The sequence below is a fragment of the Thunnus thynnus genome, chromosome 18 (genome assembly GCF_963924715.1).
Source record: "Thunnus thynnus chromosome 18, fThuThy2.1, whole genome shotgun sequence".
In the NCBI taxonomy this organism is placed as follows: Eukaryota; Metazoa; Chordata; class Actinopteri; order Scombriformes; family Scombridae; genus Thunnus; species Thunnus thynnus.
This window is the reverse complement of record NC_089534.1, coordinates 7,454,471-7,471,552: the sequence shown is the minus strand read 5'-3', so window position 1 is coordinate 7,471,552 and position 17,082 is coordinate 7,454,471. Positions and strand designations below refer to the sequence as shown.

The 17,082-nt window shown below is 39.1% G+C and overlaps 1 protein-coding gene across 6 annotated transcripts in view; it reads left to right on the top strand.

The window, feature by feature from the left end:
• LOC137169799 (unconventional myosin-VI) overlaps nucleotides 1-17,082 on the top strand; it is a 168,539-nt gene that overhangs the window by 133,050 nt on the left and 18,407 nt on the right. For 4 of the 6 annotated variants that reach the window (XM_067573161.1, XM_067573162.1, XM_067573163.1 and 1 more), the window contains exons 28-32: nucleotides 2,605-2,765; nucleotides 4,529-4,567; nucleotides 5,834-5,869; nucleotides 8,510-8,548; nucleotides 12,410-12,513. In XM_067573161.1, the coding sequence (XP_067429262.1) occupies nucleotides 2,605-2,765; nucleotides 4,529-4,567; nucleotides 5,834-5,869; nucleotides 8,510-8,548; nucleotides 12,410-12,513 (379 nt within the window). The remainder of the gene's footprint in view (nucleotides 1-2,604; nucleotides 2,766-4,528; nucleotides 4,568-5,833; nucleotides 5,870-8,509; nucleotides 8,549-12,409; nucleotides 12,514-17,082) is intronic. The other 2 variants (XM_067573159.1, XM_067573160.1) reach the window with 2 other exon arrangements.

Sequence of the window (17,082 nt, the reverse complement as noted above, 5' to 3'; positions counted from 1 at the left end):
ACTGATTGCAGAAAAACTAAATTAACAAATCACAAAACAGCTATAATAAAAGAGCAATTACAGATGATGCTTCAGTAAGAGCATTTAGAGAGTAAATGGAAGATTAGTGTCATTATTTGTTTGGACATGTCTTTGCTTTTTTTTTTGTTTTGTTTTGTTTAATGCAAAGAAGCTTGTGTTCTATTCTACATCTACATGTTTATACATGAGCAGCAGATGCATCAGTCTTACTGTTGTACAAATGCCAACACATTGCTTTGTGTGTGTTTGTGTGTGTGTGTGTGTGTGTGTGACAGAGATAGAGGGTTTTAAAGTTCACGGGGTTTTATGTTTATCATCCAGCATGTCTCCGTCTGGCTCATCTGTTGCCATGGCGGCTGGTTCCTCTAGTTCCCTCAGGGCGTCGACCCGGCCTGGATCAAGTGGTGATTTTTAGCAGCAAGCGGTGTCCGTTCAGATCAAAGCTCCTGGCCGGGGACCTGGAGCCCCAGGCCGGGTTACCCACAAATCTCCTCCACTTCCACCAGCTCAGAGTCATTGGGCTTCTAAGCACGTTTGCTCTTTTCTGAATATTGATGACTCCCACTGCAGAACTGGGCTCTGAATTTAAGAAGAGGAGGTGACATCAGTCATACTGTGAAATGTAGAAGTTTTATTCCTCTTTTCATCCATACTGTCAGACCCAATAAACGATGATAAGCATCTAGAGGGGACATTTCCTGGAAATAAATGATTGTAGGTGTAAAATTAAAGATGATATCCGTAACTTTGCACACGCTGTCACACTGTAGGACAGTGAGACGTTATTAAAATGATGTTTGAACTACAGCAAAGATGGCAGAGCAATCAGAGATCATGGTCATGGTTAAATTTTGAAAAACTTTTAGAAGAAACTAGGTTCTGATCTGATAAAATGTAATACCAGGTCCAGAATCACATGTATGAATCCTAATACAGACGCTTTTTATCATTGAAAGCAGTGTATGTACTACTAGGAGAGTCATGTGACATACAAAAACATCGTAGCAAATTTCCAAATAGGTATAATTTAGATAAACTGACATATTGGAAATCTTTATGGTTAATTTCTCGACTGAAAAAATATTAAAACTTAACAAAAAGGCAATTGCAGTAGTCCAGCCAGGATGATATGAATAGTAACATACCACAGATGTCTCCTTGCAACGCCGGCTCTCAGTTGTCAGTCATGTTGCCGTGAGAAACGCCCACTCAGAGGCGTGAAACTTAAGATCACAGATACGTCCAAAACCAGTTTTATCCTCCCATAAAAAATGCAAAAAATATGCATCATTATAGTTTATATTTCAAGTTCATAGTTAAACTTTAAAGGTTAAGGGCTAAGAACGGAGACTGTAAAGTGAAGAACAGGAAAAGTAAGAGTATACGTGTTTAAAATGTGAATATATTTGTAAAATTCCTTCAGTATCCTCAGTGTTTTAAAGTAAGATAAACTGAAAACTTGAGTTCCTTTTGCCCTTCCTGAGTCGGTCAAGGAGCCGTTTGACATATTGAATGTCATTTGATGAAGAAAGGTGGAAACAGGAGCATTAATCTTGCAGTTTAGCCCTCTCTTCACTCGGTGTCCCTCACTGCTTTTTTAATGAGCGCGACAGAAGAGATTAAGTTTCCCCCTCCGGCTGCAGCTCCTGACCTGCTCTGTATGTGAGAAGGTTGAAGGATGTTCATGCCCATGCATCGATTTGGGGTTTCCTGCTTTTATGAATGCTAACAAGTGGCCGTGTCGACTGATCCTGCGTCTTTACAGTTAGCTTACATCCTTCTAGTGCGCATGAATGAACAGATATTGAGTCTTTGCAGTAATAGGAGTGTATCCATAAATCTCAGGCTGCAACCTGTCAGTTTTTCAGATTAATCAACTAATTGTTTAGTCTCTAAAGTGTCAGAAATTAGTGAAGAATGAGTGACGTCCTCATATTGTTTTTGCCACTTTGACCATGTCTAGCATAGATTATGCAACATCATAACAGTATATAAATAACAGAAAATCACAAAAAGCCTAATATGTCCCCCATATGCTGAAGCTCAGCAACTTTGACCTGTGTGGCTCTCAGCTGACTCTAATGCTCCTCAGGCCCCAAAACATGGAACCTTGAAGAATCTTATGAAACATTTATGGCATATGTGAGCAGCTTTCACTGGAATGGACAGAAGCATCCTGTTATTTTAATAAAAAATAACAGGAAAATAAAACAGTGTATAATTTTCTAAACAAGCATTTCAGGGACGGCACAGTTTTCAGCTGCAAAATGTCTCCTTGTAAGGTGACAACTGCACATAAAAACTGCTGCCCTATAAAACAACACTACTGTATTCCTGACAGAATTGGAAAATATACTTAAAAAGAAAGTTTCTAATGTCCTGAGCTGAGTCTTTTCAGTGAATGCAGCATAAGGTGCTGTCTGTAGTGAATCTGGCAGACATCTTTCTCCTGCCGATGGAGTAAAACTCTTGAATTGGTAGTTAACTGCAGCACTTCTACACATGGACGTATGTTAACAGCAGCAGACAGTATTGGTAGAAAAGTAAATGATCATGTGTTTGTTGATGTTTGTTTGTGTTCAGATGGAGATGGAGCTGCAGCTGCAGGCGGAGCGGGAGGAGGAGGCGTCTCGGCAGACCGTCCTGGAGCAGGAGAGGAGGGACCGGGAGCTGGCGCTGAGGATCGCCCAGAGCGAGGCGGAGCTCATCCCCGATGAGGTGCAGAACGACATGGGCCTGCGCAGGTAACGAGACACAGACACCGGGTTTATATGACGCTGGAACATCGTCCATGTCTCACAGAAAGTCTTCAGTCTCCTCGAGCTCATGGAGGTCTGGAGGACGCTCAGGCACAAAATGTGTTAAACCAATAAAATTACTGTACTGAGAAGTTATTTGTGCCCAATATAACATGTTGGTGTCTCGGGATTATTAGCAGGATAGCACAGCGAGACAGAAACTGCAGATCTCTGCTACACAAAACTATGTCAAATCGGCTTTTCTCTAATGAAATACTTCATATTTCTACTCCCTCGGGTCTCTAAAATATATTGAAATGAAACCGTTTAAAGTAAAACTGGTTTATTACAACATGGGTTTTATTTCTGTGGCTTTGGGTTTTATTGGTTATGATAACATACTGTAGTATTCACCAAAGTAAGTGCTCTTGGGAAACCAACGGGGCAACGAACAGGTATAGTCAGATAGTTTGTAAAACCTCTGGATTAATCAAATTTATTTGTAAGAGAAAACAAAAGTCTCCAGTAAGATTATGACCCGACCTGTCCATTTTAAACATCCATCACAGCAAACATACACTTTGACCCACCGTACTTATCATAGTCGTGCACACAGTTTTCCTTTACAATGAGGGATTATCAACATTTCAGTTGTGCTCACTGTTGGACTCACCTTCAAGTAAAGTGGTTTAGATAATCGGGATAAACTGTCGGTTTGTTTATAACTCATCTGTTTGTGTTTCTTGGACCCATTTTTTCAGCTTTCTGAGATCTCAGCTGTTAGTTTGGCTGATACAATGCTATCATAGCAGATAGAAGCGATGGTCCAACATGTGAAAATTAAACCCAAATGGTGGTAAAGTGTTGCTGCTTGTGTTTAGAAAACATTTCACAACTTCCTCTGCTAAATGGAGAAAAAAGGTTTTTTTTAGAAATCATGTTTTATATTTAAGGTAGTAAGTAAGGTATCAATTAAATAAATTAGATTAGATTTTAGATTAGTGTTGATTTTCTTTGTCATATTTGACAGTAAATTGAATATCTTAAGATTTTAGACTGTTAGAGAAAACAAGCAAACTGAAGACATCATTGTGGGATCTCAGAAATTATGAATCACTGTTTTTTTTATATTTCATAAACGATTAATCGAGAAAACTTGGAAATAATTGTTAGTTTTACTCCTATAATAAATAATAATTTGAAGAGCTCACAAGCTAAAAAGTTTGGGAAACCACTGAACAGGGTCGCAGTTTCAAGAAGCAGGTATTTTCAACTTCCATTCTGGATTTTTAAAATGTTTTTTACAAGATTTCACTCAGACCTCCACGAGCTTGACAAGACAAAACTGTTTGAATATCAAACATGAACCTTTAAATTAATTATCACATGATAATGATAAAGTTTAAAACACATCATGGCTGATCCTCTGCAATGAGAACATATAGGATTTGATCTTAACTTGTTTTGCTCTATAAATGCACCTCACTGTCCAGTGTGTTTCTATCAGTCGTGATTAATAATGGATCTTGATGTGTCAACAACTAGAAAGTTCAAACAAGTTAGATTTCCTATTTCTCAGTTTCACTGTTTGATGTTTTGTTTCTGTTTGACTCTTTGCTGTTCACTGAACTTCTTGACGAGTTTTTGCAGGACAGAAACTGATTTTAAGATTCCTCCTGTGCTGCGTTTGCTGGAGACGCCATCACCTCCGAAAGGATCCTTCCTGTGTTTAACCATGTTCTTCTTCTTTGTTTTCTTTCCTCTCCCAGTAACGGCTCCTCAGTTCCATCGTCCCCAGAGAGAGCAGCGTAAGACCCGGCGATTTAACCCTTTAATTTAATCCCCCCAACCCCACCTGCCTTTTGACTATTTAAACCGTAACCAACCCCTGCATGCTGTAACAATCTGTCAGCCGAGCACAGACCCCTGATCTCTTAACTTTAAGAAATTCATTCTAACTAACAGTGGCACGAGTTTCATAGAAGGCACTTATTATTTATTTATTTATTTATTTATTTATTTATTATTAATTTTTTGATTTTTTTACATAGGACTTTTTTTGTCCAGATTTGACCAAAGTAATTTGTTTTAATTTTTCACACACTAGAAACGTGATTTAGTGAAACGTTAAACCCATATTATCAAACTTCTGAATGTTGCAGTTAAAGAATAATTGGGGCGATTTTCTATTTTTTCTTATTGTCAACAAATCTCGTGTGCAGAGCCAAACCAACAATGAATTGATCTACTATTGTTTGTGTATAAAAGCCTGATATATCTTATTCCTCTGTGCCTTAGACCTCCATTGTTGTCTAAAAACATGTCAGTGCTGCACTGGGTGACATGTTCCTTCACTATGAAGAGTTTGGTCACGTTAGTTTGTTTAGAAACGACTCCAAAGACTAATAACAGCGATCACATTTTCAGTCTCAGGAGAGTAGTTCTGTGTAAGGCAGACGCTACTTAGCATGTGCAACCTCTCGACTTTGTACTGACGTTTCTTGAGAGATTTACTATGTAGTACAGTCAAGAGTGTGATATGTAGCACAATAAGCTAGCAAAGCTGTAAACAGAACTATGTTTACACACATGCTCAGTGGCATTTGCCATGGTACACAGAACTACTCTCCAGAGACTGAAAACGTGATCACCGTTATTAGTCTTTGGAGCCGTTTCTAAACAAACATGTCCAAGCTCTTCATAATGAAAGAACATGTCACCCAGTGCAGCGGTAACTCATTAACAATTGTTTTTGGACTACAAGACGAATAAGATATATTAGGCTTTGGATACACACAGACAATATTTGTTTTTAGATCAATTAATTGTTTTCGTTTCATGAAATTTGTTGACTATAATGGAAATATAGAATCTCAACAGACTTTTCCTTGAAGTGCAAAATGTGACTTTCAGAAGTTTGATGAATTCGGACTCTGTCCTCTGATCAGAGTTTGGAAGGAGAATCACTTCTTGATGAGTCAGAGGGAAAAGGAATCACCTTTCCCTTTCCTGATTGGTTTGTTATATTGTGCAGAGCTGCTCCATCTTATAATCCTATAATCCTCTGTTTACAGTGCTGCTGGAACCACACAGCTCAAGAGCTTGACCATGTAGGTTACCCCTGAAAACCAACACACCAAACACCTCTAGGACACTGTGTCAAGATAGATGTAGATATGCAGGACTTGTTCTGTTTAAGGTACAATTAAGGAAGGTGCATAAGTCAAACGCATTCTGCTGTAGGTGCAGAATGATTTCCACCATCTGTTTTTTCTTGGGACCATGAGCACAGAAAGGTTAAACCAGTTCAGAGAAGCATTCAGGACTGTTCAAGTACTGTGTAGTCACTGGTGCCGACATTCGCGTGGCAGAGCATCGGTTCGTAGGCCTCTGCCCAGCAGCCTCCATCGCACTTCTCTCTGCACTTAGCCTGAAGCGACCCACATACAAAGTCACTTTGAAAGTTGAAATTGATGCTTCACGTCATGAGTCAGCTGTAGTAGTGGCCACATTACACTATTAGGCACTCAGAGGATGCTAGAGTGGTGCATCGTAGCACTTTATGCACCAGGTGGTTACAATCCACAGTCCTCTTCTTCTCTAAAATGTTTTGCTCTCTGTGAAGTTAGTCATTATTAATGTCACTACGGTATTTTTCAACTTTTTTTAACCTACAAACTGTGGTGTAGTTTTCATGCAGAAAGTCCAGAAGTCATGGGCAGCTGTGGTGATGAGGCAAGCGGTAAAACATCCTCAAGAATAAAGTTACTGAAGTACTTATTAAGTAGATATTTTACTACCTGAATGACATGCAGACAGGAGAATCCAAGATGGAGAACATCCTACATTACCAACAATTCAACTCGACTCAGTTCACTCAACTGTACAGATTCAGGTGTGTTTAATACTAATAGCAGCTAATGTAGCCTAGAGCTGCCAGCTTCCAACAGAGAGGAGGGGCAGACCACACGAGAGTGGTAACCTCACCTCTTTCTAACTCCACAACCCCAAATTTTTTTACTTTTAAAACTTGTAGTTTTCAGCCCAAGCAGGTAGCTCGGGGTCTGAAAAGTGAAGCCAAAGAGGAAGTGCCTTAAACCTGCATTCTCTCCAATGGCCAGCAGGGGGCGACTCCACTGGCTGCAAAAAGAAGTCTAGTTGTATAGAAGTCTATGAGAAAATGTGACTACTTCTCACTTGATTTATTACCTCGGTAAACATTTCCCTAATGAGTTTATGGTCTCAATCACTAGTATCAAGTCTTCTTCAATACAAGATGATGTTCATTTGGTAAATTATGGTCCCATTTAGAGTAAAATAGACAATAAAGCAGGGTTTGCTTTAGGGGGTGCCCACATTGTGATTGTTGAACGTTGGTTACGTACATTATTTATCATAACCCCAGATTAGAATAAGAGTATAGGCGTAGCTGTCACTATTTCACAGTGTGTTTTCAGTCCGTGAAAGTTCATTGTAACATTTTGGTCGCCTAAAAAAAGTCTTGCTCAGCGTTCGGTTGTACTAGACCCTCTAAAGAGTCAGCTGTTCAGTTTTTTTCATTAAGTACATTATGTTTTAAGCCTGTTTTTTGATAACTAAAATTAGCATTAGCATTTTCAAGCCCCAACCAATTTCACACAGCTCCTTCTGGACACCTGGAAACACGTTGAGGTAGAAAATCAGTGGAGTTAATGTTAGCATTAAGAAACAGATTTAATCTTAACCTTAAGTCCTGATGTCTGAAGTAAATCAGAAACGAGGAGGAACATGAACACTTAAACTAGAAACAGAGACAATCTGCATATTCACACAGATGACCTCTCCCTTGTCTTCTTTCACCTCCCTCCTTCAAACCTCATTTCCATCCCCTGCTTCACTCGCTCCACTTTTATTTAGTGTTTTTGTTGTTTTCTTTGCAACCCTATAAGTGATGCTTAGATACTACTAAAATGGTTTTCCTGCATACATTTTGGAGGAAACGTAATGTGATTGCTGTAAAGTAATTTTATTTATATAGCCCAATATCACTTAAAATTACTGAGGCAATTGAAATTTGCCTCAGGGGAGTTTACAGTCTGTTCATTAGTGTGAGGATTATGTGCACTGGCAATGTTTTTTCCAGTCTACAAAGTGCAGCGTTCTTTTTTCATTCAGGGTTAAGTTTAGGAAAGGTTTTGGTTAAATACTGAAAAAGTCAACACATAGTGTCTCGTGATTCAAGTCACCATCGACCTTTTCAATATTTCACCAAAATCACAACCTGAGTTACCAAAACATAACCATAAAAATGTTCAATTCATATTTTTTTATTATAGGAAAACATTAAATACAGCATCAGTTGACATTTTTCTGATACGTTCAGTGTCAATATTTTGCAAATTTAAAAAATGTTCCTCATTTTATTTATGACAAAATCTGGATGCAATTACATTTCTTTCCAAAAATACTTGCTGTTCCAATTTCGTAGTATGAAAATGTAATTTTTAGGCGGCAATGCTCCCTGTCCACTATTTTTCATTTCATTTTTCTTTCTGTCTTCTGTGTACTTCTTCCTCTCTTTTTAACACTTCTTCTTACTGTTCGTTCCTTATCGTCTCCTTCTTTCAAACCTCTACTCCTCCTCCTTGGTCCTCATGTTTTTATGTATCATGAATATTTTATGTGCAGTTAGTATTTTGTAGATTCACTTGTAGAAAACACCACAACACAATGAACTAACTGTTTTATACCGGGACCATCATGCTTTTTAGGGAAGAAATGGCGAAGGAAATGACTGAACTTCTGGCTAGGTGGGTAGAGATTGTCCGTACAAACTAAACCAATCGCACAATAAATCACTTCAGTTTCCTCAAGATTGATCGATTTGTTTAATGAAAAGACAGAATTTAAGAGACCACGTGATGCAGAAATCTTCTCAGGAGTCCGGTTAATTTGGTTGATTAGTTGATGATCAAAATCTAATCCAAGAATTCTGATTATCAGGGTTGATTCCCTCAGAAAAGCCAATAACATCTATAACTTACTGATTGTTTTCTTGTTCATTTTGAACCTTTCCTATCCACTCAGTGCAGCAACCGACCAGCAGCCCTGCTGACCCGCTGCATGCTGAAGCGCCTGCTTGTTAAACAGCATTTTCGCTGTTGATTTGTCAGTCCTTCACTCTTCTAGTGCTCCTGTTTCTGCTTCTCCTGGGTCTAAACCCAAAACCAACACCTGGTTTCTCAAGTATGCATCTCCATCCTGTCAACAAGTTTAATCTTTTAAAGCTGAAATCTGTAGATTTATTATTTATATGGAACTCTGAACACAACACAGTTCATCCAACACACACAGAGAAGAAAACAGAACAGAAGTGAAAGGAGACAAAACACAATATAATAAAAAAGAAAAGAGAAGAATAAAACCAGCGTGAGAGTGAGAAAAATAATAATGATAATAGCTCATTTGCATTTTTTTTCTGTTATCAGAAACAAATTCTGAGCTGTACTCACTCTTGCAACACATTTTGGATATGTGCTGACATAAAATCCCTCATTTCAAATTTCAAATCAAATCATTTTCTGTTCCTTTTATTTTTTTGTTAAATGGTGAAAAACTGTAGAACTTTAACAGCATCAGAAAACATTAATAACTCAGATTTTTGTTGGTTCCAATCCTATTTCAAAGACTACAAATTTTGGCTAAAGTGCACCTCAACAGTAGATTTTTCCACCATCCAGTGAGCTCAACAGGTGAAAGTCAACCTGGTGTGACTGTGCACTTTCTCATAAGATTACTGCGGCCAATGGTGATTTCCACGAGTGTTCGTCAGCCTCTTGGCACAAGTGTGAATGAGTGATGTCAGTTGAAGTCATGCCAGTTTCTCCTCCCGATTCCTCTGGTCTCTGACTGCGGCTAATTGGCTCAGGCCGCCTCTCACTACGCCACAAACGCACCGCGACAGGAAGTAGGAGCAGAAGGTGACTGCGGCAGCTCTCAGCCGCTTAACTCGCTGCCAAAGCCACCGTGTGCTTCTGGGAACACGGTACAGCCGCCCGGGTCCGAGGCCAGCTCCCGCTAATCATGAGCCATCCAATAGGATTAGAGAAGCAGCAGGGTCCCTCCTCCAACTTCACGGTGTTCTAAAAAGAGCAAATCCCGGTCACGGATTAATCAGGCCTGTCAGCAGCACCACGCAGGAGCGAGCTGGATGCCAACAGCATGGTCCGCGCAGCTGGAGAGGAGATGTACACATTCCATTGTGAAATAGTCATTTATAATTTAACAGAGTGAGCTGCCACTCCACAGCAGCCCCACGCCGTTATGTTAGAGGTGCTTTTTGACTTCTTGGCGACTGAAACAGCATGCATTTTAATGATGTCGTTCTCAAACCCTCCGTTTCTACTGTAGCAGTCTCTCTCTCCTGTTTTCCCTCTCTTTCACCTCAACATCTGCTATGAACCTGTAGCTGTAACAAACCAGTGTTACTTTTGTCTGTTGGATAAAATCTGATTCTTCTAATCCTGTTACTTTCATAACCTTAGCTGGGTGGAGTTTACTGTGAAGGCTGATTCAGGTAGATTCTGAACTACAGTTTGACACAGTACCTGCAGGTTCGGAAAAGTTTTAAGAAGACTTGAGTTTCCTCAGAAAAGGCCTCAGAAGGTATTAAAAAGTAATTTCATGCACAAAAGTCTTACAGATATTTTCTCTTGGAAAGAAAAATGATCAATCTGTAAAGTAACTATCCATGATAGCATTACTGAAAACCATTTGTTTTAAGAGAAGAAATTTTTAAATAAATCAAATGATGACAGAACAAATATTTAGTTGTAACTCATTCCAATAAGAAAGAAAAGAAAATGTTTTATATCAGATTCTCGGCCGTCGGGAGACATCACACACATTTAAAAATTAAAAGTGTGGTTGTTTCGACGGTGTGACATTGTGCTGCAGGAAGCTGTTAAATCCTTTTTTTTGTGGCGTTTCAGTCAACACCATCACACAGGCAGCAAACACTGTCACTACTGCAGCTATATATAACTATATATAGTAGCAAGGAAGCTCATCCACTCGCTGTGGACAAGTCAAGATTTTAGGAAAAACTGGATTCATGATTTTTTTTTATCGGTTAATCCATCTGTCCATTTTCTGCCACTTATTTGGGTCCAGTTTTGCATTAATTTTATTAATTATATCATTAGGAGTTATTGTTATATACAGCTGGGAAGTACTGAAAATTTTTGATAAAATAATAAACAATTCTAGTCCATACTGTCCCTACTGGTTTTATATCATAGTTTCATACTTTGGTGCTAAAACAGGTAATAAATCACATTGTATGTGGTATCAAAAAAGTCTTAAATTTAACTTGATGAACCTGCAGAAAACCTGTGACAACCCTTAAATCATTTGGCCGCATAAAAGTAAAGTATTGCTGTCATCACAGATGTTATTGTCATGGCTGCGATAAATACTTCCAAATGTTATGTTGTCTTTCACATATAGAGCTGTGATCCTGGTTTGTTTATAAAGGATAATTCTGGTTTATTTAATTTCTACCTTGTTTTTGTGACTTCGGCTGTTCTAACAACAACAACTTAGTCACCAAGTTAATCTGGGAAATCTGGGAACATGGTGACCATCATTAAAACAAGTTCCAATGGGTCAAGAAAACAAGCGGTCAGACGGGTTGGAAACAACACCCCAGATTTGAGAAGTCAAAGGTGAACAGTGAAATTATTACCTGAACAGTTTGCTGTAAACATCTGTCACTGTTTACAGACCTACTTCCTGCTTCAACTTTGACCTACTCTACTTACTGCACAGTGTAATGACATTACCGACACTTCAGGTGTGCTCACTTTCAGTTTGACCTCCAAATTAAGTGGTTTAGATAATCTGGATAAACTGTTGGTTTATTTCAAACCTCTTTGATCATCTGACCGCTCGTGTTTCTTGACCCGTCCAACTTTTTTTTGAGCTGTGTTCCCAGGTCTCCGCAGTTAACTTAGTGAGTACAATCTTATCATAACTGACAGAAATGATCGATAAAACTACAAAAATAGCATCCAATGAAATGAACCAGAATGATCCTTTAAGATGGCCTCTGCAAGATGGTTTATTTTCTCATTTCTCACATCAGTCTTCCTAAAAATATATTTCAGTGTACACGATAAAACAGCATTTAACAACCATGTACCATGAATCTTAGCCACAGAGGTATTGTCTGTTTCCAGTTTTCATTTGGAAAATGTTCAGTGAACCCCATTATCATATTCCAACTTTTTAGAAAGACTGATGAAAGGAGCCCTCTATGGGGAAAGACAAAAAAATCTAAATTTCTGTTAATGTTAGAGCAAAATTGCAGAAAACTAAGTAAAAGTTGGAAAATCTATGACAGCTGCAGCTGAGAAGAAAATATTAATGCAAAGTATGACTGCAATCAATTCAATGCAATCTGACACTCTCAGTAAACTTCACCCATCTAGTTATTCCTTATAAGTTACTGCATTTACTGTACTTGCAAATCCTCTTTGACCCAAACAAAGCGAACAACCCTCTCCTATGATCTCCACATACGTGCCCTGCTGTTGGTTTCCCACAGTTCTCTGCTGTGGGTCTTTGTTGCTGACTTGCCTTTATCCTTCTTGTCTTCTTTCCTGTATTAGAGGTCCACAGGTCCAGGCCTCCAAAGCCGCTGCTGGCGCCAAGAAGTACGAGCTGAGCAAATGGAAATACGCCGAGCTGCGGGACGCCATCAATACCTCATGCGGTGAGTGTCAGGGTTTAATTTGTCACCACGGCATATGTGTCATGGACTTGTTGACACACAGCAGCACAGTCCTCCTGAACACAGTTGGTGCTGACCAACAGGGTATTGAAAGGGTTCTTTGGTTGTAAAAATTAATGACCACAATTCCATGAAATATGTTGTGAATATTATTGATTGTTAGGGGATGGATTCTTTGCTGGATTTCGTGATTTTCCACTATGGCAGCATGGTGGCTAGCACTGTTGCCTCACAGGAAGAAGATCCTGGGTTCAGTTCCCGGCTGGGGCAGGGCCTTTCTGTATGGGGTTTACATGGTTTCCTCCCACCATCAAAAACATGTAGGTTAGGTTAATTCTCCTGTCAGTGCCCCTGACCAAAGGCACTGGCGTAGAGCTGGAGTTGGTCTCTGGGCGCTGCATGATGGCTGCCCACTGCTCCCAGTACTTAGAATGGGTTAAATGCAGAGATTGAATTTCACTGTACAATTGAATTCGTGACAAATAAAGTACCTTTAGTATTCCAACTTTTTTGTAGGCCCACCATTAGACCACAATCTTTGCACAAGAAATATTAAAATCTAATCGACAAATTGTAATCATGTTTAAGGAGCACATTCATGATCCCCAGAGGACAAATAGGATTTTAATGAACCCTTGACTTTTACTCAGCTTTGTTTTAAGGTCAAAACTTTCCCATTGCCAGATTTCCATGAAGTCTCCTCAGTGAATGATCCTCAGGGGATGCATCTAGGTGTTTTTGGTGGCTTTCCTCTAGCACAATCATCAGGCCAAAATTGCTGCTTAAAATATCAGATTCTAATGGGAAAATTGCCATTACAGTTAATGAGCACATTCATACTTCCCAGAGGATGAAAACTTTTTGGACTCTTCATGAACTGTCATCTAGTATCACATTCTGGACAAAACTTTCACTTTGCAAATATGATATCTTGTAATCTAACAGGCAGATTGGTATAAAAGTTGTTGAGTACATTCATGCTCCCTAGAGGATAAATCAGTTTGATTTAATTGCCCAGTGCTAGTGCCTCAGATCAGGTCAAAACCTGAAAACTTGTTTGGTGACACAGCATGCTGAAAAACGAATGGCCAGATTTCCTCAAAATTTGAATGCTAACGTCTTTAGTGGCTTTTCTCTTGCAGCTTCATCAGGCCAAAATTTACACTTATATGTAAGAAGTATCAAAATCTAACAGAAAAACTGTCATTAATCATACTGAGCACGCTCATGCTCCCCAGAGGATGAACTTGTTTGATTTTGGACATTTCATTAAGTTCCTTGTAGCACCAACCTCAGGTGAAAATGAAAATGCCAACTTCAGTATCAGATATTTCATAATCAAAAACAGATTGGATATTAAACATATTGATCACATTCACGCTCCCTGGAGGATAAACAGGTTTGATTTTAATGAGACCATTTATTTTCCTTTAGCAGACTGAACATTTTTATCCCCGCTGTGGGTTAGACTCTAGGAAAAGCTCAATCATCAAGAGGTTGTTTGTTCTGTATGATGTGTTGACTCCTCTCATTTCCAGCAAATGGACAGATTTGACAGAAATGTTTGCCACAGCTCACTTTCCAAATCAGTTTTTTTTTTTTTTTTTTTTTTTTTTTTAACGCTGCCTCATTTTCTGACCACTTCTGTCATGTGGGAGTCAATTGCTGGTCGGGCAGAACAGAGTACAACTCTTTTAACAAAACCCATCATGATGATACCACAGTTTTATCCTGTATATTGCTTTATTAAACAAAGTATGACAGCACAGGGATAGTATCATCATAAGACACAGTGTGACAGAGAGCCACAAACTACTTAACCTTTACACTGACATTTAAAAAAAGCTGACAGTCTTATCCAGGGCAGTTTAAACGTGGTGCACGTAACATTTTAGTGTTATTGAATCTTTTTGAAATATCAGAATTGTTATGAAAAAAGATGAGACCATAGCTGAGACGATCTGTGACCTCTTATTGAATTCTACGCTGCATATATTACATTATGAGTCACCAAGTCACATTTGGATCAGTGTCTGTAGAGTTTGTGGTGACGTCAGATGGGTAACCATGGTGTGATGCTGGAGAAACACCCTCACTAGCAAAAATACCACTGGTGTGAGATATATTCTATGAATCATCATCACCAACTTTATCCTACTTTGTGCAGTAATTGTTCCAAAGTTGCTCTCAGTCAATTTGGAAAATGTATATTAATGTTTAAAAATGAAATGTTTGAAAACACATTTGTAGAATCAGGCTTTGGCCTACAGATAAACAATATTAAGTTCAAAGGTCACAGTCACAGTGTGTTGAGAGGCAGCAAATATGAATTTTTCTTGGAGAGCAGTCATGAGTATACAGCAAATATATGGCACAAGCTGTCAAATTTAAAGAATATGGCTGGTAATTTTCTATATTTGTCAACAAATCCTAAAACTACTAATTAGCCACACTGCCCTGGGTGACATGTTCCCTCATGAGTTTGGTCATGTTAGTTTATTAAGAAACGGCTCCAAAGACTCTCCGTAGAGTAGTTCTGTGTAAGGCAGATGCCACTGAGCACGTGCAGGAATGCGGTTCTGTTTACAGCTTCGTTAGCTTGTTGTGCTACATATCACGACCTCTTGACTTTGGACTGAAGTTCTTTGACAAATTTACAATGTATTAGGAAGTCAGGAGATTATGTTATGTACAGTAGCACAACAAGCCAGTGAAGCTGTAAACTGAACCACATGATCTTAGGCCAAAGCCAAGCAAGCAAGATTTAAAATGTTATTAGCGAGCATCAGGTGTGCTGATAGCCAGATGTTTAGTACCTTTGGACAGAGCCAGGCTAGCTTCGACCCTTTGCAGTCTTTATGCTAAGCTAAGCTAAGCTAGGCTAATAGACTGCTAGCCATTGCTTCATTTTTAGTTAAAAAACATGAGAGTTATCTTCTCACTTAGCTCTCAGCAAGTAATCAAATATGTTGAACTCTTGCTTTAAGACACATTTTGAATAGTTTTACTTGTACTAAAGTATTTTAATAGTGTGATATTACTAAAAAAATGATCTTAATACTTTTTCTACCACTGGTAACAACAGCAGAATACCAAATTACTTGTAAGCTCAACAACATTACAACATAAAGATGTTAAAGATCAGAAGTGTAGCCGCTTTACAGCAGATTTACAAATATTCCTAGCGCAATGAACTAATTACAATTCAAAGAGCCAAGGGGAGAATATCCACCACTTTCCTCTGTTTTTCTTCCTATAATATTGAGTTTAACCTGAGAGCTCACCTGTCCTTATCCATGCAGCAGGAAACATGGAGGACGCGAGGCGCTCAGCAAGGGTCGTCACCCAAGAGCCACAGAGAAATTAATGGATGGAGAGTCTGAGCCTGCGGGGCGGCTGCACATTAACACACAGAAATCACTCGGTTAGCCGTTAACAGGCCGTTCACCTCACCCCCCGAGACAGAGAGGGAGATCGAATACTGATGTGATCACGTCCGCCGCTCGCTCAGGATGATCTGCAGCGGCGGAATAAACAGCGAACAAAACAATGACAAGGGCTTGTTGACACCTGCCATGTTCAAGTTTATTCTGCGGTGATTTCAGCTCGGCAGAATAAATGGAAGTTTTTTTTTTTCTCGCCATTTGTCTGCCTCTAAAGCTCAGTTGACATTACCTCAGCACTTAGTGTGCATTAAGCCTCTCAATGCACACTGTTAGCCCTGTGCTCTGGATGATAAATTGAATGCGTGTTGTTTCTTTATCTCTTTTTTTTTTTCTTAAGTAATTTATCTGAAACATTCTGATGAAATATGTTAACGTTATGCTGGGGGCGCTGTAAAGCACCTTCTGTCTGTGTGTGTGTGTGTGTGTGTGTGTGTGTGTGTGTGTGTGTGTGTGTGTGTGTGTGCTGTATTGATTCATGTTAAGATTTTAATGAATGCTGACAGTTTGGAGGATGAATTAACACAAGAGGATACATCCGTCGATAATAATTGTGTGAGGTTGAACAGTTTATCACTGTGGTTTCACTGTTAACAAACATATACCGTGTGGCCAAAAGTATGCGGACACCTGTGTCCATATACTGCATACAATGATATTTTAGACCAGTGGTTCCCAAAGGACAGGTACATTTTTACATGTAGTTAAACCACATCAAAAAAAAGTGAGGCAGCATTTATGTTAACTGCATTTTCAGATTGGACATTCAAATTAATCAAAGTGGAAGAAATAAGTGTTAAATTAGGCATCATTATATGAAAAACAATGCAGAGACGGATACCAAGTAGTTGTCAGTCTTCTGTGTATGTGTTGCATTGTGTAATTTACATTCTCCGCACCGACTGGGCAGTTGTTTTGAACCAAATGAACCAACAACGTCTGCAATTTGTTTCCACACATCGTCATTCTTTTAACAGTCCAGTCAAGTCGTCAAATACACGTCATAGAGAAAGTGGGAGACCACAACAATCAGCAATCAGGCCGGCGATGATAGCTTGCAGTCGCCGGTCGTCATGGTAACGCAGGCCCTTTTCCAGCATGCGAGTTC